Genomic DNA, 26,085 nt, shown 5'->3' with positions numbered 1-26,085 from the left:
GCACTGAGCAGGGCTGTGGTGCCAGCAGGGGATTTAATGTGAAGATTTGGTGGTTTGGAGCTGCCCAGAGCGGCTGCAGCGGTGCTGGAGCCCAGGGCGGGCTCAGCTCCATCCAGGCACCGCTCCAGCTCCGGGTGAGCTGCGACTCTGAGCCTGGGCACAAAGTGCGGCTGGGAGCCTTTGTGAATAGGAGAAACGTTTATTTGACTTCAAGTAAAGCTACAAACAAATACAAAAAGCTTATTGGCAAAGTACTAACAGGCAGCTAGACATGACAGATGCCATTTTTACACATAACATTGCATTCACTCTGCCCACTACAAACCGGCTATTAGTCACATCAGAAATATTTCTAGTATTTACAAATATTAGAGCACTCTATTGTCGATCCGATTTTATACATTTTTCTTAATAGTGAAGTTTACCCACGTCTAAGAGTATGTCTCAGAATTAGCCTGGGACTAGAAACCCTGGCCTGAAGTTTGAACTAAAACACAGACTGGACTATTTTAAGACAGAAAGATACAAGAGAATTTTTTTCTCTCTTTCTCTTTTTTTTTTTTTAATTTTTTTATTTTTTACATTTTTGTTTGTTTTTTTAGCTTTTTCTGTTTTCTGCCACTGTAGTGCAGGAACCCCCGATTTTCGCTTAGGCAGAGAAGAACTCACCCCAAAGCAGGAAACTCAGGAAAGGGGAAAAAAATACAACAAATAAACCACCGTATCTGTTCTCCATTTATAAATAAGTTATAACATTTAAAGGGCTCACATTACACATGCTAGCTTTCCAGAAAGCGCCAAGAGAGCACGGACACATACATTTAGAAGAACAACAAGAGCATGAGGAGCGTCTGGAAATAAAATTTAATTAAAAAAACCAAAACAAAACAAAAACAATAAAATCCCAAACGGAACACGACATGAACTCAGTCCTGGGATAACGGTACCATACGCGTTGGTTTAGAATATCAACAACATGCCGAACAGAAGGTGCCTCACTGTACAGTTCTCCGAAACTAAGATCTGCGGCGCGTTATCTATTCATTTCCGTATTTCTCGCTCGTCTCCTCTTCATCCCTCGATATTCCTCCTCTAGAATTTATGGCTGAAAGGCGCTGCCCGCCGAGGCCAAGCTCATGCTTTTCAGTTTATTATCCTTCTTCCATTTCATCCTCCTGTTCTGGAACCAGATTTTGATCTGGCGCTCGGAGAGGCAGAGAGCGTGAGCGATCTCTATTCTCCTCCTGCGGGTGAGATATCTATTGAAGTGGAATTCCTTTTCCAACTCCAGGGTCTGGTACCGAGTGTACGCTGTCCTCGCCCTCTTCCCGTCTGGTCCAGTCATGTCTGGATAACACGGACAACAGCGGGTTGGGGTTTCGCCTTTCTGCTACCATTTGCTCCTTAGCCTTAAAGCTTTTTAATTTGCTTTTATTTTTAATACCGACGTAAAATGTTCGCCTTCTTGGAGCAGCTATGAAAGCTGCTTATTCCCCAAATAACAAGCCTCCTCCTCCTTTTTCCCGCAGCCCCCCAAACACGTGTAAAACCCCCCACTCTTGGCCCCTCCAGAACCGACATTCGCAACTCAATATTCATAATTTAACTGGAGAAGCGAGATGTTGAAATGTCCCTTTTTCGCCCCTGTCTGGGTGTCTCTGGGTCTGTTTGGGGGGGCATCTGCTGCTTTCCCTTCTCCGGGAGAAAACCGGGGCCGGGGAGGGGGGGCGGGGGGATCGCTATTCCCCGTGTATCTCCTCGCAATTTTGGTTTTGTCAAGAGCAGATTGTCAAGAATACACCCAGCAAAATAAGAGTAGGAAAGGGCTGAGAGACCCATCTGTGCATATAATGCCATTTTAATGGTCAATTCTTTCCTTTCCTCTCCCTCCCCCCCCCGCCCAGGAACACCCCCTTCCCTCAATTTTTAAATTATCTTCTCCCACCATCCACATAGAACTAAGAGCTTGAAATAAACGCACATTTCGCGACAAGAATAGCGAAACTAGAATAAAATCCCCCCCACTCCAGGCGCCAGAGGCAGCTTTAAAGCAGCGATCAGAGCAAGAAATACAAAAGCAATAAATAGCTGCGTTTCTGATCAAAGAGCCTCCATCTACTAAAAGGAAGGAGAGGGGGGAAAAAAAAAGGAGTGGGGGGGTGGGGAGGGGAAAAAATAAAGAGAGAAAAAGAGAAGGGTGTGGGGAAATAAACAACAACAACGACAAGGACGGAAAAAGAAGTAGCTGTACCATGGCTAATGTGAAGTTTCCTCATCCAAGGGAATATCTGAGGTGCCTGCCCTTCTGGCGCTGCCGTGGAGGTCGCGATGGGCTCTGCCTGCGCTCGGGGGATGCTGCTGCTGACTGGAGTGCCCTCGTCGGCTCCCGAGGACGCGCTGGTCTCGTCTAGTTCTGTGAAACTGGTGGTGGTGGTGCTGGCAGAAGTAGCTTGTTCGGAGGGGGACGGGGCGGGTTTGCCTCCATGGCTCTCGCTGTTGGAGCAGGGCAGGGAGTCGGGAGAAGATAAGGAGCAGCTGGACGCCTGTCTAAACCTGCTCTCCTGAGCTGGAGAAGGGAAACCGCGGGAGCTCTCCCCCACAGCCCCAAAGTGACTAGAGGAGGCTGAGCGGTTGATGCTAAGGTCCATCCCATTGTAGTTGTAGCCATAAGAGCTGGAATGCATGGTGCTTGAATCTCTGTAAGAACCGTTCATGGAACTGCCGGTCCCATAATTTAGTAACTGATAGTCGGGGCCATTTGGGTAGCGCCCTGAGAACGAGTTTACAAAGTAAGAGCTCATTTGGGTTATTTTGGAGGGCTTGATTTGTGGCTCGTGGTCGTTATAACCCTGTGCTTGACGATTTATGATGTATTAATGAATTATAGCAATGCACTGTACTTCGTTTTTGCTATGTATGCGGCCAAATATGGGGGGAGGGTGGGGGTGCGTTTGGGAATCACGTGCTTTTGTTGACCAGTCGTAAATTCTCACTGATGACCTCAAGAGGTAATTCATGCTCTATGGTTACAAATAATGACGAGCGCGGAGCCGTTTAGGCCCAAGTCGGCGCGAGCTCCCCAAATCCCCGCGCGCGCCGCTCGCCCCCCACCTTGGCGGAGCGCGCCACCTGCCGGCTGCGCGGGGACACGCACAGCGCGGGGGGGGGGCCCGCACCCCCAAACCCGCATCGCCCCCGTCGCCTTTTCCTTTTTCCTTCCGAAAAAAAAAACAACGCAGACATAAAAAGAAGGTGTGTGCGTGGGGGGGGGTCCCGGCGCGGCTCCCGTGTCCGCGCTCCCCGCGTGGGTCCTTCTCCCAGCTCCTTTTCTGGATTAAACTCTGAATTTCTTCCTTTCTGGCCCCGCCGGGGAAGTTGCAGAGGCAGCGAGAGCTGAGGCGCAGGGTCGCTGTGAGGCCGGACACTCTTCTCTTGGAATATCTGAAGCGGGGGGGGGGACACAAAGCAAAGCTCCTCCGGAGGGGGGAGCGTGGCCGCTTGGGTTTATTTCGCGTGGTTATTGTCAGAAAAGTCGAGGTTTCCTGCACGCTGAGCCTGGAGCCAGCGATGCGGTCGTACCTTATTTCTGGAGGGGAAAAAAATAAGGGGCGGGGGGGGGGAGAGGAATAAAGGAAAAGGAGGGAAAGTCCAGCCGGTGGAAGTGGTTGGCAACGTTGCTTTTAGGATATTCTTGTTCCCGAGCGTTTCACGTCCTCTTTTGAACACAGCATTGTGCTACATGTTTTTTTCTTTCCATTTGCTAACCTGTAAGGAATATTGGGGAGTAAAAGCACTCTGAAATTGGTGAAAAAGTCACGAAAGAGCTGTGCTTTCTTAAACATTATTTTAGCTTTTTTTCTTCTTTTTTTTTTCTCTCTTTTTTATTTCCTTTTTATTTTTCCCTTTAATTTTTTTAAGGCAGTTTAGGAATTTCATATGCTTGTCTGCAACTCATTGGGAATTATGCGCCATATTGAAAGTGACATATAATTATAATAATTACGGGCAATGAAAAGCGTGGCAATAATAGTAAATGTCCTACAGCTGTGAAGCTTCTGCATGAATTGATTTTAAAAGTGGCTGACATTAAACCAGCTTGTGGCATGGGGGGGGATGCATTCATACATAGGTATTTCTTGGGGGTGGTGGGGAAAGGGGGTGGGAGGCAGGAGATTCTGTTTCGTGGCGCTTTCCCCCCGAGAAGCGGCAGAAACCGGGATCCCAACGCGGCCGGGCTGCCCCCCCCGGCCCTGCAGCCCCAGCAGCAGCAGCTCCCAACAGCCGCTTCCTTTCGTTTAATTCCCCAAAACCCAGGAAAAGTTCGCGATTTGCATGAGCGAGATTCCCTTTGGTCCAGAGCAGCGACTTCCCCATCCCATCCCGAGCAAATTCAGCCTCTCCAAAGGAGCCATTGAAAACGCTTTCAACTGAAAATAAAAACCTACTTTTCCGAAGAGCTCATTAGACTTAGTTTAGATTTTTGTCCACCTTTTTTCCCTCCCTTAAACGGAGGTTCTATTTCTGGAGCTGAGCAGCTACTCGTTTTGCAGGGCAAATTCCCTCGAAATCTGGACTTTTTTGCAATACGCTTCACTTTGAGTTGGGGAGATGAAGCAAGCGACCAGATGTTTGAAAGATGCTAGGCAAATGTTAGGTATCTTTGGTAGATAAATGAGAGCATATTTTTGCCTGTTTCCTTGATTTATTATGTATATGGAGAGCGTTTTGTCATAACTCTTTGTGCTGCAACAATAAAAAAGAGCGATACTAAAGCAGAATGTCAGCGAGGAAATACTATTGGTGAAAGGTCTTCCATTTGAGATTAGGAAAAAAGAGGGAAAACCAGATTTATCTCTGCACTGTAACTTCCGTGTGCTTGGAGCTGCTTGTCCTTGCAGATTAGAGCCAGTGTCACCCAGAGAGGAGCGAGGGTTCCTTACAGCTCCCCTGGAAAAGGGGCAGAGAATCAGAAAATAATGACAGGGGTGGGGGGTGCGTGAGATCCAAGACTTTGTTTTTATTAGAGAATTCCATGGTCATACCTAAGACAAACTTCAAACACAACACGTACAAAACTTAATAAAATATAACTTCTGTTCTTGTTCCTTTTGCATCCTTTTAGGTAGTACTCGTTCGTTCAGTAGATTTTCATTTAAAAAAAAAAAGGGGGGGGTGGGATAAAAATAACCAAAAAAACCTGATTACAAAGACCCCAGGGCTTGATTAATTTACCAAAGAAGGAAAAAAAAAAATTAAAAACCCCTATGTCTACCGTGCATGGAACATTTTTACAAAATTAGGACAATAAACACCCCAAATGACATATATTGCAGCACTTCCATTTAAATACAAGCGTTAGCAGATTACTAACAGTGACACCAAGGGTAGAAACACGGGTAGGAGTCCTTTTTTTTTTTGTCTTTTCTCTTTCCCTTTCTTTTCCCCCTTCTCTCTCTATCCCTTTACTCTTTTATTATTATTATTTCATCTCGGGGAAGGCAGAGTGGGAGCGGAGGGAGGTTTAGGAAGGGAAAAATAAAACTCTAAAAAACGCAACTAGAAGCCTGATTTGTTTTTCCTGGACACGACAGATCACCGGGAACACGAGTCCATGGCATTGGTGGCCCAAACTTTGCAGCTGTCGCCGCTGCTGCAGGCGCTTGTCCCACCAATGTGCGGGTCGTCCCTGTCCTCACCAGCCCGCACCCCCCGCATCCTCTCACACACACTCACTCACTCCCTCTATTTTTTTTCTTTTGTGCGTGTTTTAAATAATACTTTCACTCCGCCGTTTTCTCCTCCTCCTCCTCCGCGCTCAGCTGCGAGGAGTTGAGCAATTTGTTCTCTTTTTTCCACTTCATGCGGCGGTTCTGGAACCAGATTTTGATCTGCCGCTCGGTCAGGCACAGGGAATGCGCGATCTCGATGCGCCGGCGCCGGGTCAGGTAGCGGTTGAAGTGAAATTCCTTCTCCAGCTCCAGCGTCTGGTAGCGGGTGTAGGTCTGGCGGCCCCTGCGGCCGCTGGGCCCGAAGGAGGAACCTGTGACACCCGCAAAAAAACAGAGGAAAAAATAGGAAAAAAAATAGAGGGAAAATAGCGGGGGAGGGGGAGAGGCGGGGGGGGGGAAATATGGGAAAGCCCTGAGGTTTAGAGGATGCGCGGAGGTGCGGGATCACCGCGGGGTGTTGCGCGGCTGGGTGCGGAGGGCTGTGTGCCCATCCCCTGCCCTCCAAGGCTTTGACCAAGCCCAAAGTGAAGCCCAAGGGGGGGCCCCCTCGGAGCTCCCTGGCCGGGCCGCCCCCGCGGAGGATCCGCGGCCGCGCTCCATGCAGCGGGGCAGGAGGGTTAATGCTGAAGTTGCCAGGCAGGGCTGGGGAGACAGGGCGAGATCCATCTTATTCCGGGATGAAAAATCGCAAGGTGTTCTTCCCCCCCCCGCCCGCCCTCGCTATTTTCCACCCTACCGGCAACTGTAATAGATCTGAGCATTTAAGCAATAATGAAGTGAATCGATCTGCCCAAACTCTGCATTAAAGAGGACACAACACTTTATGTCCCTACGCTAATGGACATCAATTTGGAACTTAAAAGGCAACAAATGCATCTAAACATGGGGAGGAGGGTGGTGAGCCTCGATTATTTTTAACCCCCCCCCCCTCTTTTTTTTTGATTGAGGAAACAGCACTTAAAGAAGTCATATATCACCACGGAGGAAAAAAAATCCTCCCCAGGCAGACTTTTCATTATGTGCGAGTTTCATTAAAAATGTAGCCCTCTCCTTTCAAATATTTAAACACTTTTATATTATTTAACTCCAGATCGCGCAGCCAGCGAGAGAGGGAGCAGCGTGGGGTGCGGGGCCGTGCGTGTAAAGTCATCCAGATCTGATTTAGAAAAGATATCTCCCTGTGCGTGTGGGGAAAAGACAGAGACAAATCGTTGTAGCTGAGTGACACGCAAACTGGAATGTGAAAATAAAAGGGGGGGCGGGAAATGGAGAAATACTGTATCGGGGTTTAAATATGGGGCAAACTTTTTAGCTGGGAGGGGTGTCGGGAGAAAATACTTCAGCGGCGTGAAGTTTTGGTGCGTGTCAGGAGCAAGTTGGAGCCTCTCGTGTCGCCCAACTTCCCCGCTGGAAGTTTGGGCTGGAAAGTGAACCTTATTTCTGCTGCCCTCGCTCGCTCGCTCTCTCTCTCTCTGGCGGTAACAAATAAGAAAGGGGGGGAGGAGATTGATGTATTTATTTCTGTAAAAGAGTAAACTCACTATTGCAAGAGTTCATCCGCTGCATCCAGGGGTAAACCGGGGCGGAACACTTTTGCTCCTCGCTCTCTCCGAACACAGTTTTGCTCTGCGCGCAGTCCGACTTGCGCGGCTCGGGGGCGAAGGGCACCTCGTCCAGGCTGGGGGGGCCGCACGCAGGGTCCTTCTCCCTGAAAAACCCGCCGGCCCCATAGTCACAGGCGGAGCTGCGGCTGTAGGCTCCGTTGCTCTGCTGGTAGTAAGGAGAGGATGTGTAGCCCTTCTCCTGGACGCCCGCGGCTCCATAGGTGCTGGGGTAGTGCCTCAGAGGATCCGCGTAGCCCGAGGGATACAGCGGGATCTGTCCCAGGAACGGCTCCTGCCCCGCCGCCAGACTCACCGGGAACGTCGAGTTGACAAAATAAGAACTCATTGGAAAGAGCCTCGCCGTCCTTTCCCCCGGCTTTATGATTTGTTGTGTTTTATAGTCCAAGTGGTTTAGCTATTAGTAGTATATCGGAGATTGGGTTTTAGCTGAAGGGAGATGGCGTGGTGCCAGCGAGGGACACAAGGAAATACAACCATCTGATCAGGGGCTGACCAATAGCAGGCGCCTGAGGTTGCAAAATAGCACCCATGAGGAGCGGAGATTGCACCAGGGACCCCAAGAACAAACCATCCACCCCCTCTTCCCTCCCTTTTAAACAACAGAAATGCACCCCCTTAACCAAATATATAATATCTGCCGAAAGAAACATTCCCGGCGCGCTCGGGGCTTCATAAATAAATAACCGTGTTCCCCCGCCCCCGGCGCGGAGCAGGGGTGCGCAGAGCCCGGCTGCGCGGACGCGGAGTGCGCGGCTCCAGATATTTACACACACAACGTACACAAACGGAGAAGTGAGGGGAAAAGTTAATTAAGCGCGTTCGAAAAAGTTTAACCCCTGGTGTTTGCAAATCGTCCTGAAATGTCCGAGCACTTCGCTGCAGTTAAGGAAAACAAAACAAAACCAAAAAAAATGAAAAGAGAAAAGTTTGGCGTGTGTGTGAACTTTGCAGGGAGGAGATCCTGCCGGCTTCATTAACTTAGATTTGCTATAGGAGAAGAGATGGGGTTTGACAACTTATTTGGGTTCATGATTACCTAATTATCATAGATTAGCATTCCCTGTTCAAGAAAGCTCCGCTCGCTTGAACCGAACCTCCGCTTTCCATATAATGCATTTTTTTCTCTCTTTTTTTTTTCTTTTTCTCTCTTTTTTTTTCCTCCCCCCCCACCCCCCCACCCCCCCCCCCCTCCCCGATGCAAAAGCTCCGTATTCGGGAGACAAATGGAAAATCGAAGTATTTCCTTTATCCCTGCCTAAATCGCCATCTCCTCCGGAGACCGGTACCGCATTGTGCCCTCTTGCGTTTTTTTGTTAATACCAAATCTATGCCCGACCTTTTCTGGCTCCAAGGCAGCCTTGGGTTCCGGGCAAAAGCGGAGTTTATCGATTGTTACCGATGCAGATTTTTTTGTTTAACGAGAGGAAAGCGGCGGTGTGCTGGGGCTGCTGCCCCGGCCGTGCGCAGGGACCCCGCGGCTTTGCATCCCCCGCTTTTAAGCCTTTGCCCGCTGCAGGATGGAAGGGATAATTCCGAAAGTCTCGAGCGATTCCCTCTCACCCTAAAAGCTGCAGTTTGCTCGGGGCTTTGCCTCTCTCGGTTTTGTGTGCTCTGCTCTACCTGGTGCATCCCCCTCAGATCCCTGTTTGCTCAAGGTAGAGTGGGGTCTGAGCGCTGCCTTCCCTCTTTGCAACTGGGAAAATCACAGACATCTCACAGGGAAAAAGAAAATAAAATACCCCCCCAACATTAAATTAAGGGCAGGACTGTCTCCCCATCATTCGCGTTTTATCAAGGATTTGTTTCCTGTCCGAATTTGTAACCATTTGCCTGTCGGGTTCTTAGATGCAATGCAATGACACGCCTTATAATACACACTCCCGTGTACTTGAATCTGTGAATGTGTGTGTTACAAATCTAGAATTACATCTATTACATGGTGTCTGTAGAGCTGCCAATGCGGCTTTCTCTGACGGAGCTTTAAGTATCTACGAAACTGGTATCTTATTACAAGCTAATTTATTTTAAATATCGTGTTTACAGCTGCAAAGCCAAGATTGTTTCATGCCACGGCTGCAATGAACGTTGCGACTGAAACATAATCCTTATAATTCAAGGAAATAACATGCAAAGGAAGTAGTTTTCCAACCTCCACCCCCTCTCTGACTGATATCTCTTATATTTGTTCTTGCAGAGTTTCCCTTTGTGTATGGAATGGACCCAAACTTACGTAGATCTACTTTATTGGTGTGAAAGGGGAAAAAAAAAAAAAGAAAGAAAAATGTTAAAAGTGAGTTTGAAAGGGAACGATGACAAGAGAAGGAAAATAAAGAAGAACACAACAAAAAACCCGACACAGGATCGGCTGGGAGCCTGGAATTAAGTGCCTTGCAGGAGCCGAACAGCTCAGCCATTTGATTTGCGAGTTACGCAATATTTGTAGATCTGCAAAACCAGCGGTTATCTGGCGTGATCGGCTCCGCATGCAAATTTTGGGCTGAGAAATAGGATGTGCAGATAATCCAACGCGTGAGTACATCTGCTGGAAATGTTTGCTCTGTTTGTTCTCTCACTTCTCGTGATTGCTCAGCAAATAAATCCCTCGAAATAGTTTGGAAAAATATTCTGCCCCCCCCATCCCCTTCAAGTTGTACTGCATTAAAATACCCCTCATCCCGGTACCTTCGCGGCTAAACCAGGCTTTTAATGTAGTTTAACAGTCGACATTTAAAGGAAAATTCAAATGCAGTAATTGAAGCTGGCCGATGGCTAATTGCTTATTGCTGTCATCTGAGACACGCTGTAGATAAAAAATAATACATCTTGCCTCTTAGAAGAAGGATGATCCTATAGATGGTTATTTGGGAGAGAAAAAGGGGAGAAATTGTTTCCCAAAGTGAAAAAACCCTCAAGCCTGTCGTAGTTTTCATCTTCCACAGGGTCAAGCCCGCGGTCTAATTGATTTGCCACCTATAATACATGTAAATATGAGAAGAGGTCTTAAATCGCACTAAATCTCAGCGAACCGAGCGTTTACCACAGAGCTGGTTTCTATTCCCAGTTTAATAGTTTAAAGGGAAAAAAAAAAAAAAAAAGTGAAAAAGTAAAAAATACATTAAACCGTTGAGTTCTTAGTGCAGCTCTGTAGCTGGGGCGCTCCTGCCTTCCCCGCTGAAACCCGAAGGTAAATCTGAGACCGGTTTTGTGAATGTATTTTCTTTGGCTGCCTCCAGCGCCAGCCCAGCCGGTGGGACACGGAGCAAGAACGGGCGAGATTATACAGCAGCCCTGAAGTTAGAGCTGGCTTTGGAGGCACCGACGGGCACATCTTTATTCCGTCTTTGGCCTCACCCCCCTCAGAACCAGGCTCCGGGTTTGTTAAAAAGGGAGCAATAAAGCGGGGAAGTTGCGAGAGCCCCCCGAAGGTGGTGCCACACATTTCACTGCTTTCCCCTCCCGACACACATCACTCAGCTGACAGGGTATAAATACAGATAAAGAGAAGTATTTACAGTATGTACAACCCCAGCTCTCTGGCCAGGAAGGTCCCGCTTTTTGTCGCTTTGCTTTTCTGGCCAGGAAACGCCAACCCCACCCCCCCCCCCCCCGCAAGCAGAGGCAGGCAGATAGATGAGGGGATTAAAACAACACCCAAATATTTCGAAACACAAACAGAACAGAGCATTGCTTGTGTGAAAGCTAAACCCGCTAAGAACTTGGTAGAAAGTTCAGTGCAGTTGGTTCCAATAAAAAATGAAACTCTCTTCTTTTTCATGTGGAGCTGGAATTCCCGATCCTTCTGAAGTGAGAACACAGCGGGGGTTTCCCTACCCAGGGACTTATTGCAGCCATAAAGTCAAGCCAACACCAAGTGTTTTACTTGAAACAACCCCTTGTTCCTGGAGTCAGGCACATTGGCAGCCCTGTAGTGCTCATGCACACCCGAAATCACATCAGAAAAAACCACCCGACAGAGCCATGTACAGCTCCAGGGCTGCAGGATTTAAAACAACCATCCCCGAAGGTGTAAAACAACACCCGCTCTCCCCGCACATAACCGCACACAACCGCCTGAAACTTAATTTCCAGCAATTTAAGTTTAATTTACCTGACTTCCCGTGCAGTGCATAATAACCTTGTTAATGAGATCTTTGAAAAGAAGCAATAATAATCTACCATTGTTCCATTAAAGAGTGCAGCTAATTATTAACAAAAAAAAAAGGGGGGGGGGGGAGATGGAGGGAGGGGGCAGAAGGGCATTGGGGGAGTCAAAATGCATCCAGACCTAGTATTTCTCTGAAAGTAAAGCCCTGGGAAGGGAAAAAGGGGAGGTTGCTGGTCAAATAATATTGGGAAAGCAGGGAGAAGGAGAGGAAAAGGCGAGACGGATCGTGTGATGTGGAAGGCGAGTGCTGGGAGTGTTGGGAATTACAGCATGGAACAAGTTAATCATGGCTGTTGCTGGTCAAAAGAGAGAAACTTTTTTCTTTCATCCTTTTTTTTTGAACATAGCCCCTGGACATCTCACTTTCTTGGAGAAAATGTCCTGGTCTAGACGCAAACAGTTGCCAGGAAACTGTGTGGTAGAAGGAGAAAACGAGAGGGAGAAAGCGAGAGGGAGGGAGGGCGAGAGAGAAACCTTTGAAAATAACAGGCACGCATTGTCCCTTCAAAGCTACAGTAACTTAAGAGTGATTCGTCGTCTGCTCCTTCCCCAGCGACCACCTCCTCTGTGTGCGCCTGGCCTGCCGTGGCTTCTCCAGCCCCGCCGAAATGACCACTGGCGGCAATAAATAAATCCGAGCTCCTCCACCGTTTATGATCAGCTGAAATCCCCTTCGCCTCGTACGTCATTATTGCATCGCATTTTACAACATCTCCGCTTGTGTTCGCGCTCAGCAACCAGCCACCTCTCATCTTCCATGTGCATACAGACAGACAGATGTGAGCCTTTATGGTGTAGGATATATAGATTTCTCCGCAGCCCGCACGGCGCAGACCCGCAGTGCATCAACAGGGCTCGGAGGCACATATAGATCAACACACGCATCCGGGGTGCGCACAGCTCACATGTGAGTGCACATACATGTGCGAGTGCACCCTATAGACATATCTGCAGACACTTGAAGGCCGAACATATAGCTATAAGCACACATGTGCCGGCCGCAGCGCACAGCGGGACACCGGGGCTCGGCGGGGCCGGCTCTGCCTGGGGAGCTCCGGGCCCTGGCACCGGCCGGGGACACGGGAGGGCAGCCAGGGCAGGGTCCCCCCCGGGACACCAGCTGCGGGAGCCCCCCGGGAGCCGCCGGCCGCCGCCGCCGACGGTAGATGGCAGCAGACGGCGGGGAATGGGCCGAGCCCCGCGGCGCGGCGGCACCGGGGGACGGGACGGCGCTGCGGGGGGTGCCGCGCTTCACCCCTTGATTTCCTTATTTTCTTAAATAAACAAGCAGGGCAGGATGCCCGGAGGGGAGCCCAGCCCGGAACGTAGCGGACACCCCCCTACACACCGGGGGTGCTCGGAGCTTTCTCGGTCACCTCCCGCCGGAGCGGGCTGCAACGGGTCAATAGACCTGCCCGCACCGAGCTGCGTGGCTGCCACAGGTGGTTGCCCACGCAGGATGTGGAGGAATCGTCATAAAAGCTTTTTTTTTCAAGTAAGATTTCTAATTTTTCTTCTTCCGAAGGAAAAAGACCCAAAAAACATCAAACAAAACACACCAAATCAAACGACCACGGAGAGACTCAAGGAACAGGCGTTTGAACCGGCATTATTTTTTTCCCCTGTGCTTTATGAAAAATGTAACAGGTCCGGGAAGAAATAGCTTTTAAAAATGACTTTCTGTTTATTTCCACGTCTTGCGATCATTTAATCTTGCCCACACCATATTCAGGCGCAGTTAGTTTATGTGAGATAAATCGTCACGTCATAAAATGGTTTATGTGTAAGTAATGAATCTCGTCTTACTCAGTCTTGCTTCACATACAACAGCTCTTACATCATCTTATTTAAAAATCACCTCGTAACAGTAGCAATTAGTACTATATTTCAACACACACTAACCCTTGAAATATTGAAAAAAACACCCTTAAAATGACGGGCACCTCCTTACAAATATTTTCCTAAAAGCGAAGACAAGCGTTAGGGAATCAGCCAGAGGAAAGGGGGATTTGCACATAACCTGGTGTGGAAAAGCACCGACACACCGTGGGGTGAAACCCAAGCCCGTGTTCCGGCCGTAAAGCCGTAAAACCCCGTTAACACGGCAGAACGCAATTAAATACAATGAGGTTTATTGCATCGCAACGTCAGCTTCATTTGGGAGTTTCACAAGGGGGAAAAAAATACAATAAGATCGCTGCGCTCTGGGTTGGCTTCATTCTTATTAGTTTTTTTCCTTCCCATATCTCTATTTTTTTCTTCCTCCCCCCCCCTTTTTTTTAACTAATTTCCAGAATCTTGTTTCCGAAGACCGCCGCGAAGTGCCCTCTCCGAAGAAACCACCCACATAATAATGACCCTGGAGAGCAGCGCAAAACCCAACCGGCTTCCACACGAACTTTGCCAAATGACTGGGCTCGCCTGCAGCCAGGGAAACTGGCAAGAGATGCTGCGAGGGGGGGAAATAAAACACGACAACTACCCACAAAGGGTTTGGGATTTTTTTAAAGGCAGTGCCTAACAGCCTCCGTCACCGCGCTACTGCAAATCCTTCATTCCCACTCTACTATCTCCAGGTGACCTTACAGGCTTTATTTTTTCTCCTTATTCCGTTATTTTAATTTTCTTTCTCTTTCTTCTTTCCTTTCTTATTTTCTTCCTCTGTTTCATCCTCACACTCTTTCTTCCTTGCTTTCTTATCTTTTTTTTCTATTTTCTTTCTCTATTTCTTTCTATTTCCTTCTCTCAGTTTCTTTCTTTACCTTTTTCCATTCTTCTTTCTCCCCCTCTCTCCTTTGCTCACCGTTCCGTTACACTTTTTCGGCAAAATCGTCACTTAAACAGATTTCCAGCACCCCTGATTTCTCCCAGTGCCTCCCTTCTTCATCACCCCACCCTTTCATTTCTATTCCCCCCCCTGGGTAAAGGAGAGAGGGAGATGGGGAATGGAGTAGAAAAGGCAACTTGACAAATGCATTTTCTCAAGGAAAAAAAAAAATAAATGAAGAGAAACAGATATTATTCCCTTACCTTTTGACGTCCATTTCTGTGGTACAAGTAAAACATATAGGGAGAGAGACACAGCGTTTGCTTATCTGTTAGCTGACAAATATTGTCCCAACCTGATAGCCGTCGATTGCCTCTCTGACTTGGGAGAGCTTCTTGCATTTCTGTCATTTGCATAGAAAATAGAGCAACTTCCCTCTTTGAAAAATGATCGCCACTCCGTCCGGAATCTCCTCTGCCCCTCCATCACTACTGAGATTCCAAATCAGCAGGCAAATTAACAGAGGAATTGAAAAAGAATGATAATCTTAAAAAAAATCCTAGGAGTGCTCAGCTATGTGTGTGCGGAGGTGGGTGTCTCTGTGCGTGCGGTGTGCGGATCCGCGTCCCCCCCTCCCCTCTCCCCGCTTTTAGCCCTATCGAGCTTATACACAAAAGTAAAAAAATGTAAAGAGGCGAGAGCCCTATAGAGGACACTGATCCGACCCAAGGTGCAGCGGACAGAAGAATGGTGCAATATAACCACATGGGAAATAATAAAAAGTTCATGTTCACGGTTAGCAGTCCACATGACCGGCTCTGGCCAATCCCAGAACCCAGCCACTCATAAAGTTCTATCACAAAGTTGTAAATTTTCATAAAACAACAAGGAATTTATTGCATTTCTTCATGACCGGTTTAACAGCAGTCTTTTTCTTAGCCGCCATCTTTTTTTAAAACAAAAATAAAAGAATATGAAAGGGGATTCAGGGATTTTTGCACACCCCCCCTCCTTGGTTGCATGTAGGGGGGGTGTTGGAGAGAAATAATCGAATAACGCCTCACACGTTCGGCTATGAACATTAATACCCCCCCAGAATAAAAGAGCTTGGGGTTGGGGTTGGCTTTGAAACGAGGAAAGGCACAGTAAAACAGTGGGGTTCGGGTGGGATTTTTGACGTCTCTTTTTTTACACAATTGGGATCCTTTCTGCTGACAGGGGCAATTAGCGGCTTTCGGGGGCGGGGGAGGCGAAAAAAAGGCAAATAAAGGCAATAAAAATGTGGCCGGCTTGCCCGAGGTCTGGGCAGAGCCCAGTCCGGAGCGTCCTGACTGTCGGCGTCCCCACGGCCAAACACCCCAGAACCCACGGGGACCCCACGCTCCCCCCGTTATAGCGCGGCAAGGTGGGGTCCCCCCCGCGGTAGCGCAGCCTTCGGCAGAGCAGCGTCCGTGTGACTTGCTGTGCCTTTTTTTCCCGTGGAATTCTCCTCAATTCCTGCTTGTCCCCCGGCCGCCGAGGTCCAAGCCAGGGGGGGCCACTGCGGGCCAGAAGAGCGAGGGGGAAATTTCTGGAACCGCCGCCTCTTTTTGTTTTCCCTCCCCATTCCCGCTCTGCACACAGCGCTCCTGAGAAGAGATTGCACCCGGGGATTTCAGCAAGAAAAAGGAAGATTTCCCCCTTTCCCCTTCACGTGGGAATTTCACTGTGCAAAAGCCATAATAGCTGCTGCCTCTAATAATGGGCTTCCCGTAATTAGTATCAGCAGCGCATACTGCAAATCTGCGTTAGAGCTGTGGGGCGCGCAGATGCTTTACGTGGCATCTGATTTTCCCTAAAACCTGCGGAAGGATGAGCTGCGCCCTTCGCTGAGCACATGGAGTCATCTGCGGGGGTGGGAGGTGAAACAGCAGACAAGCGGCCAGGGAAGGAAGGTGGAAAAGGGCCCCGCCAAGTCCTCCCAAAACTGGCTGCGCAACGCGTTTGTGGAGCAAATTAACGCGCAGGAATCCGCGGGTTTACTGCGCACTGTAAATAAACAGGCAGGGGCGGGAGAGGGAGATGCGGAGGATGCTCCCCCGCGCAAGGGCTTCCATTTACTCGCCTTTTGTTTTGCATTGTTGATTATTTTTTTTTGCCCTGCGTTTAATTGCTTTAATTTATTTTATGCGTGCTTTGATGCTGAACATTATTTGTTGCTAATGAAAGAGTTCCACTCGGCAATAAAGTAATTGAAAGGCGGAGGGAGAATCTATATGTATATATACACGAAAGGCACAGCAAAATAGATTTTTTCCTGCAAATTAGTTACGAGAAGAAGAGAATTAAAACAAGGGGCAGAAAGCCCTTTCGGGCTAGTTCTGGGTTCTTTGCATTTCTCCTTTATGCTCTTACCTCCATCACTATCAGACCCAGCGCGATCACGGAGGGAAAGGGGAGCAGCCTCAATCTAAACATATCAGTATATTCGCCAAATCTGGTGCAAGGATCCGAACATTTTGAAAGGAGCGACTGTCCCGCCCCAAAAAGAGAGACGTTCAGGGTGATAGATCGGGACATGTATTAATCTAAAATTATCTGTAATACAAAAAGCACTTTTCCCATGTAAAATAAGCCCGTATATTATTTTTAATAAGAAAAGTGGAAGGAACCAAACGTGATGGTAGATAATGGGAGATTTCCTTTTTATTTTGAAGAATAATAATCACAGACAAGGGTGAAAAGAGGGTGGAAAAAAAGCAACGCGTCGCCATTAAATAATTTGCTACTTCGATATAGAACATTTTACGTAGCACAATATTAATTCCTCTCTTTTTTTCGTAGAGACTTGAACAAGTAAGAAATGCAGGTAAAAATATACAGAGATGGGAGAGCGCAGCGAGGAGAAAAGAACCACAGAGGTTACAGGGAGAAGGCGGGATCATCATTCATATTATGTACAGGACTATATACGCTAAGTAGAATTTGCATTCAGACTTTCAGGTCACATTTTCTAAATTAAAGGTGCTAAACACGACCATGTTACTTCATACCCCAAAGTACACAGCGAAGTACAAACGGAGATTTACAAATTACTTGTACTATAGGAAGACTCACATACAAAAATGTATCTATTCTGACTCTAAAGCCACATTTAATAGGTAGATAGTCGTTCTATTGTACAAAAAAAAAAAAAAGACTTTAATATAGGTAGTATTTTTTTCAGTGTCAGGAAACACAATGTATCATTCCTAGGGTTTTCAATTATTTATGTACTTATCCTTTATCTATTTTAATATATAGTCTTTTTCTGTGTGGTTTCCCCCCCCTTTTCTTCTCGCGTGGGTTTCCACCTTTCCCGCATCCACCTCTCGCCCCTCATTCCTCCTCGTCGTCCTCCCCGTCCTGTTTTTCCTGGCTGCTGGACCCGGAGCAGGCAGTTTTGTTCTCTTTTTTCCACTTCATGCGGCGGTTCTGGAACCAGATTTTGATCTGTCTCTCGGTGAGACACAGGGCGTGCGCGATCTCGATGCGTCTCCTCCGGGTCAGGTACCGGTTGTAGTGAAACTCCTTCTCCAGCTCCAGCGTCTGATACCTCGTGTAGGTCTGGCGGCCGCGTTTTCTGTCCGTGCCTGAGAAATACAAGCGGATTGGGATCAGCCGGGGGTTTGGGGAGGATGTTTTGGGGGATACGAGTTGGGTTTGCTCTCTTGTTTTTCTCTTTGCATGCAGTACAGTCCCACGAGAGGACAAAACCCTCGGAGGGTCTGTACAATCTGCGACAGACCTTTCTTTTATTTGCAGGATCAACTGCCTCTGCTTGAGGTTTTCGCCACCTCACCCTCCGTGTTCTCAGCCCCCCAACCACTCCAGCTTTAATTTCCCTTCATCTAGGAAAAGCGTGCAGTGATATTTTTTGTGCACTTGCGCCTGACTCCGATTGAACAACAAACTTCAGTAAGTTTTCTGGCCTCCGTAGTGCCCCTCAGACTCTGAGCTCTTGCTTTAATTTTCATTTAAACACCAGAAATTTCCAGTGGTTGGGGAACAAATACAGAAATGCAGCCGGGCCAGAGAGAGAGGCATCTGCTGCCTCCACAAATCCAACTATTTGTCCCCTCTTAAAGCTGTCATCAGGACGCCTGCTTGGAAGGTGTGTGATGGTCTTCATGATTTCAGGGCCTGTTTTGGGCACAGCGGTGGCTCCTGGGGCTGCCAGGGAGGCTGGTCCCCCCGGGCCGAGCTTGTGGGGTGTCTGCACAGCAGCAGCACCTCCACACCCCCCAGCTGCCTGCGAGCGGCCTTTGGAAAGGGCCCAACTCCTGATTCTCCTTCCACCCGACATTTCCTGGACTCTTCTTGGAAATAACTCTACAATATGGTGTTTGTGATCCCGACTCTGTTTTCTATGTAAATGCGATGTATATCTACAGCATAATGTATTATTTCCCGGAGCAGCGGGGATGGCGAACAGCAGCCTTGGCTTCTCCTCCACGCATTCCACTGGACTCCTCTTCTTCTTCCCCCCTTTTTTCTTTTACCCCCCCCCCCTTTCTTTTTAAAAGAAGAAAAGATCCAGTCATTAAAAGGAGGGGTGGGGGGAAGCAAAATAGCCAGGCTAGCTGTAAAGTAAAAATGTGCAGGTCGTGGAATGCGGGTTGTAAAATCCGCTGAGGGGAGAGCCATAAACTGCTGCTGAATAGGGATGACAACTCTATCTCTGCTCGCTGATGAAATTCCACAAGCGCGATCGCACAGTGGGCATGAGGCACGGATGGGGGGGTGGAGAGGAGGGAGGGGGGACCCCGTTTTTATGACTGAGGTCGAGTTTTTCTGGTTTTAGGCTCAACAGATCCCAGAGTATCCGGAGAGCAGGACCCCGCGAGTTTGCCCCACTTCCCAACCCTCTCTAATGTTGATCCTCGCAGCGTCACAGGCTAAAATAGGGGTGAGCGGGGGGGCTTCTTACATCTAAAGTCAGATAAAAGCAGAGATGAAGTGTTTACGACCAGAAATATTTGCTCTTTGATAAATCAACTGTAAAAGTGGATGAATTATGGAGCAGGTAATGGAAAGAACTGACCACCAAATAAGTGTGAGGGTTACCTCCTGTCTCCATAAGCCGCTATACATTGGCTGCTCCTCTGGTTTATTCGCAGGGAGGCCGGTCTGCACCCCCTCGCACCCCCGAGGGTTCCTAACAAGACCCTTTCCGAATATTAGGAGGCGGAGTGGGGCTCGGTCCCAGGGATGCTCTCAAGTTGCCATCTGGCAGGGGAGAGGCAAAGCCGGGGTGGCTGGAAAATGAGCTCACGCCTTCAGCTCCGCTCCCAGCCGGGGCAGCAGCGCCTTTCTGCCCTTCCCAGGAGTGTAAACAGCAGCAGGATGCACAGGGAGCCCGGCTCCGAGCGGGGGAAGCGCGGCCCGGAGCGCCCGGCCCGGCCCCGCTGCGCTCCCTGCGGCCCCGGGGGGGCCGCGCCGGGCCTGGACCGCTCCCCCGGAGAGCGGGATATTTATTAAACGTTAATTGACATTAATACCCTGAGACGGAGCGCGTTGGTGACTGAAGGCAGCGAGGCCGCCCGTCGTTCAGCGGGTTTGGGTTTGAGACACATGTGCGGGGGAAGCGTGTCCCGGGCGAGGTGTCCCCGCTCCCCGCGGAGCACTGCGCGGGTTTGCGCGGAGCTGCGCGGCTCTGCGCCGCCGCGGCGACCCCGGCACCCCCAGCCCCGGCGGCGGGGGGCGCTGGCAGGGTCACCCCATGGTCCCCATAGTGCTTCCCGGAGATGCGGAGCGCACCGCACCCCTCCGCGGTGCTGCTTTTCGAGAGGTGACACAGACTAATGTGTTCCCTCCCCAGTATCTCTGCATCCATCCGGATTCCGACCCGAGCGTCACAGTTTTGAGACCGGGGCTTTTAATTGCACCGAGAATTATGTGTTGCTGTTTCTGATGGCAACACGCTACGCTTAATTGCAGTGTCTGGGACACGGTGGTGAGGGGCTGGCAAATGAAGGTTTTGCAATCTAACAGAAAACAAACCAAGCTTGCAAGCACCTCCCATAAATAGTTTCTTTCAGAATCTATATCTATGTGGGGGTAGCACGATCTCCATCCTTGTAAATATAGGAGAAGAAGGGGCTGGCCATTATTTCTGCAGCTCTGTCTGTCCCTTCTAAGACAAACTGCCTTTTGCATGGCACATACACAGCCCCAGCAACACCAATAAATATTTAAAGCTAAAAGGATGGCTTTATGGCGGGGGTGGGGTGGGGGGGTGGGGGGTCGCTCTCTCCCTCTCTCTTTTGAAGATGCGTTTTCGGTGAAACGTCATGAAAGGAGTTGGGGACAATTCCCCCCTCCCCTCCCCTTCCACCACCCCCCGCGCACGCCATCAAATAATTTACACTCCCCGCACTCCCCCCTCCCCCGGGCTCCTCTCTTTAGGGAGGCAGGGGCTTACCTGTGCTCCTCATCCAGGGGTAGATACGGAAGTTACTGTCGCTTTGCAAATCTGAGTCCCTCTGGTCCGTTTTGCTGCAGTTCTGCTTGGAAGCATCTCCCGGGCACATCATGGAGAGGTTTTGCTCGAAAGGGGAACAGTGCATGTTGAAGGAGCCGGGCTCCAGGCCGTACCCGGAGGAATACATGCTGGGGGGCTGGGGGTGCACGGCGCTGCCACTGGAGTACAGCCCGGGCATGGAGGCGGCGAAGGGAGGCGTGGATCCGGCCCCATACCCCGCTCGCTGGGTGTTGGAGGCGAAAGCGCAAGAAGTTTGCTCGGGAAAGACTCCGGATGGGAAAACCGAACTTGCGGCTTGATATTTAGAAAATAAAGCATTCGCATAATACAATGAACTCATAATTTGGCCGGGTGATTTGTAGGTCGGGACGTTTTAGTGTCGGTTTTACGAGGTACCGTGATATATTACGGAATTAGAGTCCAGATTTACACCAAAAAGGAGCCTTTTTCCTCCCGGCCCATGTGACGCGCGGGCACGTGGCTCCGGCGGCGCCAATCGCCGCCCGCTCCCTCCTCGGGGGCAAAAAATTGTAGTGCTGCTGGATTTATAAAATATGATAAATAATTGATGCGATATAAAACCCTCCAAGATCTATGCTGGAAGGGGTGAAATTGTGCTGGAGTCGATAAGCAACCTGTAATCAGTTTTCAGCTCAGACCAAGGGAGAAAGAGAAAGACGCGGGGGGGGGGGGGAGTAAAGCACGTTGCTGATAAACCAGCGTCTACCTCTCGGTCTCTCTCTGCTGGAGGAAAAGGAAGGGAGCTCTATTTATCCCTCTATTGATCCCGTCTAAAATTCCCTCCCTCGCACCATTTCCCTGGCTCCGAGGTACTTTTTTCACAAGACTGTACATAATTCCCTCCCCCCTTGACCCTCACCCCCGCCCCCCCCCCCCCCCCCCAAAAAAAAAGACAAATGTCTCATTGATACCTAATAGTTTCAGGGGTCTCTTTTCCCAAATGCCATTCAGCTCTAGACCTAATTTATTCCAGTGCCACAGGCTTTGAGCTTCGTATTGAGCTGGCATTTGCTTTTCTTGTTGCGGAAAAGAAAGAGTGCACAGATCCCTTGTTCAGCGTGTCAGCGGTTCTGCAGGACTCAATCACACGAGTCAAACCTCACCAGCTGGCTGATTTGCTTTCTGCTGGAGAAGCAGAGACACTTTCCAAAATGTGGTCTGCCTCAATTTTTTTTTTTGGGGGTGGGGGTAGAAAGAAAGAAAGTCTTACAGGCAGGAAAAGCAGCGCAGACAATGGTGGCTGCGCGTCCAGGGTTCGCGTTGTTTCTCCTTCCCCAAGGTTATGCTGCAGGGGTGGGTGAGCATCCCCGCGCTCCTCTTGCCATGGCAGGGCAGCACAAACCAGCTCCGCTGCGAAAATCACCGCTTATTTTATCTTTTTCTCAGTGAGATGAGTGGGAGGAAAGGAGAAGTGGGGAGGGGGACACCCAGAGCTGGGGACGGGCAAGGGAGAAAGGAGAGGAGAGAAAGGGAAGAGGAAAAGCAAAATCACGCATTACCTTCAGGAAGGATTTCCACACGGCCTCCCAACCTGTCACCACCCAGGAGCTGCTACAAACACTAAGAAGAGCAGAAGCCCCGGCAGCTGCCCCGCGTCCCCCCCCTCGGCCAGGGCTGCCCGGCCCGGTCCTGCCCGCAGCATCTCCCCGGGCTCAGGCGGCTTTGATGGCCCGGGCTGCAGCTCCCACACAATTGACTTTTATTTCCTTTCTATCAAAGTGGTCCTGGAGGAAATGGAGCAGGGTAAAAGAATGATGTCACGGAATTCTCGCTTGTAAACTTTATTGTAACTTTCTTCCGCCGCTTCCAGGTTTAGACAATAGAACAAAGTGATGAAAGAACAACAAAATATATCATTAGTTCCCCCAATAAAGTAATTCACGTATACAGTATACATTCTTTTTCACAGTTAACCTAAAGATCACTTTACAACTTGCTTCACTGTGCGCATGCTAACTAAAGGAGAGAAAAACGCTTTTTTCTTGTATTTTTTTAAGAGACATTTAAAAAATAAAAATTATTTTAAAAAATCCCGAACCAAAGAAAATAACAGAAGGAAAGTAAAGAGAGAAAGACAGAGAAAGAGAGAGATAACTAGAGCATAAATAGGCAGTTTCATGTTGTTGGGATGTTTGTTTCAATAGCTACCTCCAGTACATACAGATAAACCACAACCAAAAAAAAATGTGGAAAATAATGTTTAAAAAGTGCACAAATGTAATTTCACGTAACTCCTATAGCATTGAAAGCTACGTTAACCAACCCACCCCCCAGGAAAGAAGAGAGAGATAGAGAGAAAGAGAGAGAGAGAATTTCACAGTCATGTTTTACATAAGCTATTGCGTTACACTACCACTAGTTAATAACTGGCAAAAGGCAGGAGAGACCTCCCGATCACTTTTGCATACTGTTCATTGTATCAAAGGATAATCAGGAAAGTGGTGCTTACAGCTATATTGTTTACAGCAATAAAAGGGGGTTTTTCCCTTCTCTTTTCTATGCATTGTTGTTTGTTTCCCACCCCTCCCTTACATTAACTGCCATTAACGTGGGGCTCGGGGGCTCTTCACCCCAGCAGCGCTTGCCTTTCAGTCCTTAAAAATCCTTTTATTTCTTGTCCGCCTTCTGTGCTTCCCCTTCCTCGTCCACCTCCTGGGCTCTTTCCATTTTCTGTTTTTCCAGTTCTTCCTGCTCGCATTTGCTGCTGGGAAACTTGTCTTTGTTGTTTTCCTTTTTCCATTTCATCCTCCTGTTCTGGAACCAGATTTTGACCTGCCTCTCTGTCAATCCCAGGGCATGCGAGACCTCGATCCTCCGTTTGCGGGTCAGGTAGGGATTAAATAGAAATTCCTTCTCCAGTTCCAGCGTCTGGTAGCGGCTGTAGGTTTGCCTCCCCCTCCTCCGTCCAGCGGCTGCTGGGGAATTGCAAAGGTTGGGTGGAAGAGGGGAAGAAGAGAGGGAGGTTGAGAGATACATAAACCAGGCTCGGGAACAGGCACAGACACGGTCACACACACCAAACACACTCACACGCACCAAACACACTCACCAAGCACATTCACACACCCCAAACACACTCGCAAACACACACGGGCACGGGAAGGGGGGGGAAGAATGGGCTCGCAGGAGCAAAGGCAGGAAGCAAAGAGGGCGAGGGAAAGGCTGCTGTCGGATATCAGAAAAGGGAAGATGGTTATAAAGGAAAGGGGTGATGGTGGCAGGGGAGGGGAGGGTCACCCACTCCGAGCAGCCCAGCTAAAGCCTGCGCTTGCACACTTATTATTACCCGAACCACCACCACAACAACAGACTCCGGCACTTTGGGATCAGGGGAAGAAAAAAAGAGCTGCAGCCCGGGGAGAGCAAGAAGCAGCCCCAGCGAAATCCCAAATCAAACGCCAAACAAAAATGAAGGGGCTTTTTAAGGCTATAAAAGTGCCATAAACTTTAAGGGCGCTTCCTTCCACAGAAAGCCCGGCTCGCTCAGCCCCCAGAAGAAAAGGTCTCTTTCAGGGTAATTAAACTATAAAGCAATTTACAAGTGCAAAAGTTTACCCCCATAAAGCAGTAAAATACAGTCACTGGGGAAGAAAAAGAGAGGGAAAGCAAGCAAGCAAGCAAGAGGGGCAGAAAGCAAGGCAGAGGGCCACTCTCTGGGCTGGGGAAATGCCTCTCGCTGTCCTTTCCATCTCGGCTCACCTTGCGGTCGCATCCAGGGGAAGAGCTGGGTCGGAGAAGGGCTCTGCTCCGAGCTCTCCGGCTCCTCGCCGAGGCCGCTGGCAGCGAGCTTGCAGTCCGTGTACTGCACCAAGTCCGAGTCCTGCGCGCCGAACAGGCTCTGCCTTTGCAAGGGGTCGTAGCCATAGAAGTTGCTGGGGTCCCCATGGCACGCCACGGCGCAGGGATTCTGTTGGTAAGGGGAGCTGGAGAGCGACGATGCTCCGTGGTAGAACTCCTGGATTTGGGTGGGGTGCTGGAAGGTGCCCCCCGTGCTGGGTCCGTACACCACCGTGGGTCTGCCCCCCAGATCCTGAGCGAACCCGCAGTCATAGTAATTGGGACGCAAGGAGTCCCCGGTTTTGTATTTGGAGAAGAGTGAGTTGACGAAATAAGAGCTCATTTTAATTTCAATAATAATATTTGTTTGGAGGAAGAAGAAAAGGAGGAAAAAAAAAACAACCAAAAAAAAAAACCCAAAACAAACAAAAAAAAGAAGCCAAGCAAAGCAGACCACGGGAATCTATTAGCAAAAAAAGAAAGCGCTAAGATGCTAAGCAACGACAGTTTGTGATTTCCAGGAATATAAAAGGAGGATATAATCAAAACTCTAAGCCTGCATGATATTGAATTCTTTCCTCCCCCCCACCCCTAAAAAAAAAAAAAATCGCCACTTAAAGAGTTCTCGCTTTACATTTCCAAGAAGAGATGCCAGTTCATAAACAGTTTTCAGTGATTTACTTCAGCGCAAATGAGTTGTTTCATATTTTGCAGTGTCTTTTCATGATCATTTGCATCTATTACCAAAACCTCATCCTATTGGCTTCTCCTTACTCCACACGGACTCTGCACCGCATGATTGTGAAAGGAAGAGTGTGAGAGAATAAAGAAGGAAAAGCAAGCGAGGGGGAGCGAGAGAGAGAGAGAGGGAGCGAGAGGGGAAGGGAGAAGGAGGTGGGGTGAATATACGGATTAAATATGTTTAACTACCTACATTAATGAGATATCGCTCGCCTCACAACAAATCACATACCTAGACCACCCAAAAGATTGATTTTTGGGGAGTGCTGGAAAATTAAAGAGAAGCGCTCGCAGTCGTTAATTTCAAAATTTTAACGAGGCAGTTTTAGCCTTTTTAAATGTCAGGGTCGCTTTGGAAAACTGTAAAAGAACACGATTTAATTGCTACCAGTTTTAAAAGGTCCTATAAATGTAATTGGTATTTTAATATAAGTTATCAAATCATACAGCTTCTTACCCTAAACATATTTTAAAACAAACGAGGTAGTCATATTTAACATTTTAATGATCAATTTCCTTATTATTGATAAAGGTTTAACTATCACATGAAGGGAATTGCATTTGTAATAGCCCCAAAAAAGGCTGTAAACTGTTTAACAAACTATAAAATGCCATAAAGCCGGGGATGTTGTTGTTGTTTATACCGCACTACATAAAAGCCGTTAGGATTTTACGAGTTCGTTCCTCTACTGCTATAAACCAGAGGTTTCGATTGGACCCGTCCGCATTACAGCGAGATGTCGAGGTGTCAATATTGA

At 48.7% G+C, this 26,085-nt stretch overlaps 4 protein-coding genes across 12 annotated transcripts; all 4 read right to left on the bottom strand.

Annotated features, from left to right (window-relative positions):
* Nucleotides 1-850: 850 nt before the first annotated feature.
* HOXB5 (homeobox B5) lies at nucleotides 851-2,824 on the bottom strand. Its single transcript, XM_082071008.1, has 2 exons — nucleotides 2,252-2,824; nucleotides 851-1,347 (listed from the first exon to the last, which is right to left on the bottom strand). Exons 1-2 carry the CDS (start codon nucleotides 2,799-2,801, stop codon nucleotides 1,100-1,102), a joined length of 798 nt encoding a protein of 265 aa, XP_081927134.1. The 5' UTR covers nucleotides 2,802-2,824; the 3' UTR covers nucleotides 851-1,099.
* Nucleotides 2,825-5,004: 2,180 nt separating this feature from the next.
* Nucleotides 5,005-14,944, bottom strand: HOXB6 (homeobox B6). Of its 2 annotated transcripts, none has more exons than XM_082070863.1 (3): nucleotides 14,550-14,944; nucleotides 7,271-7,860; nucleotides 5,005-6,040 (listed from the first exon to the last, which is right to left on the bottom strand). In XM_082070863.1, exons 2-3 carry the CDS (start codon nucleotides 7,677-7,679, stop codon nucleotides 5,781-5,783), a joined length of 669 nt encoding a protein of 222 aa, XP_081926989.1. In that variant the 5' UTR covers nucleotides 7,680-7,860; nucleotides 14,550-14,944; the 3' UTR covers nucleotides 5,005-5,780. The 2 variants fall into 2 exon arrangements, with proteins under 2 accessions (XP_081926989.1, XP_081926990.1); XM_082070864.1 differs by having other exon boundaries at nucleotides 7,271-7,780.
* Nucleotides 14,945-16,953: 2,009 nt separating this feature from the next.
* On the bottom strand, nucleotides 16,954-22,475 carry HOXB7 (homeobox B7). Of its 7 annotated transcripts, none has more exons than XM_082070668.1 (5): nucleotides 22,309-22,475; nucleotides 22,020-22,159; nucleotides 21,721-21,934; nucleotides 20,729-21,082; nucleotides 16,954-17,897 (listed from the first exon to the last, which is right to left on the bottom strand). In XM_082070668.1, exons 3-5 carry the CDS (start codon nucleotides 21,815-21,817, stop codon nucleotides 17,644-17,646), a joined length of 705 nt encoding a protein of 234 aa, XP_081926794.1. In that variant the 5' UTR covers nucleotides 21,818-21,934; nucleotides 22,020-22,159; nucleotides 22,309-22,475; the 3' UTR covers nucleotides 16,954-17,643. The 7 variants fall into 7 exon arrangements, with proteins under 7 accessions (XP_081926794.1, XP_081926795.1, XP_081926796.1 ...); XM_082070669.1 differs by having other exon boundaries at nucleotides 21,721-21,931; XM_082070670.1 differs by having other exon boundaries at nucleotides 21,721-21,879.
* A 110-nt stretch (nucleotides 22,476-22,585) lies between these two features.
* HOXB8 (homeobox B8) lies at nucleotides 22,586-25,254 on the bottom strand. 2 transcript variants are annotated; one of them, XM_082071121.1, is made up of 2 exons: nucleotides 24,509-25,254; nucleotides 22,586-23,724 (listed from the first exon to the last, which is right to left on the bottom strand). In XM_082071121.1, the coding sequence occupies exons 1-2, from the start codon at nucleotides 24,927-24,929 to the stop codon at nucleotides 23,417-23,419; spliced, it is 729 nt and encodes a 242-aa protein (XP_081927247.1). In that variant the 5' UTR covers nucleotides 24,930-25,254; the 3' UTR covers nucleotides 22,586-23,416. The 2 variants fall into 2 exon arrangements, with proteins under 2 accessions (XP_081927247.1, XP_081927248.1); XM_082071122.1 differs by having other exon boundaries at nucleotides 22,586-23,721.
* Nucleotides 25,255-26,085: the final 831 nt, after the last annotated feature.

Source organism: Streptopelia decaocto (genome assembly GCF_964273445.1).
Source record: "Streptopelia decaocto genome assembly, chromosome: 22".
Classification (NCBI taxonomy): Eukaryota; Metazoa; Chordata; class Aves; order Columbiformes; family Columbidae; genus Streptopelia; species Streptopelia decaocto.
The sequence above is the reverse complement of the archived record's forward strand: the minus strand, read 5'-3'. Positions and strand labels throughout refer to the sequence as shown.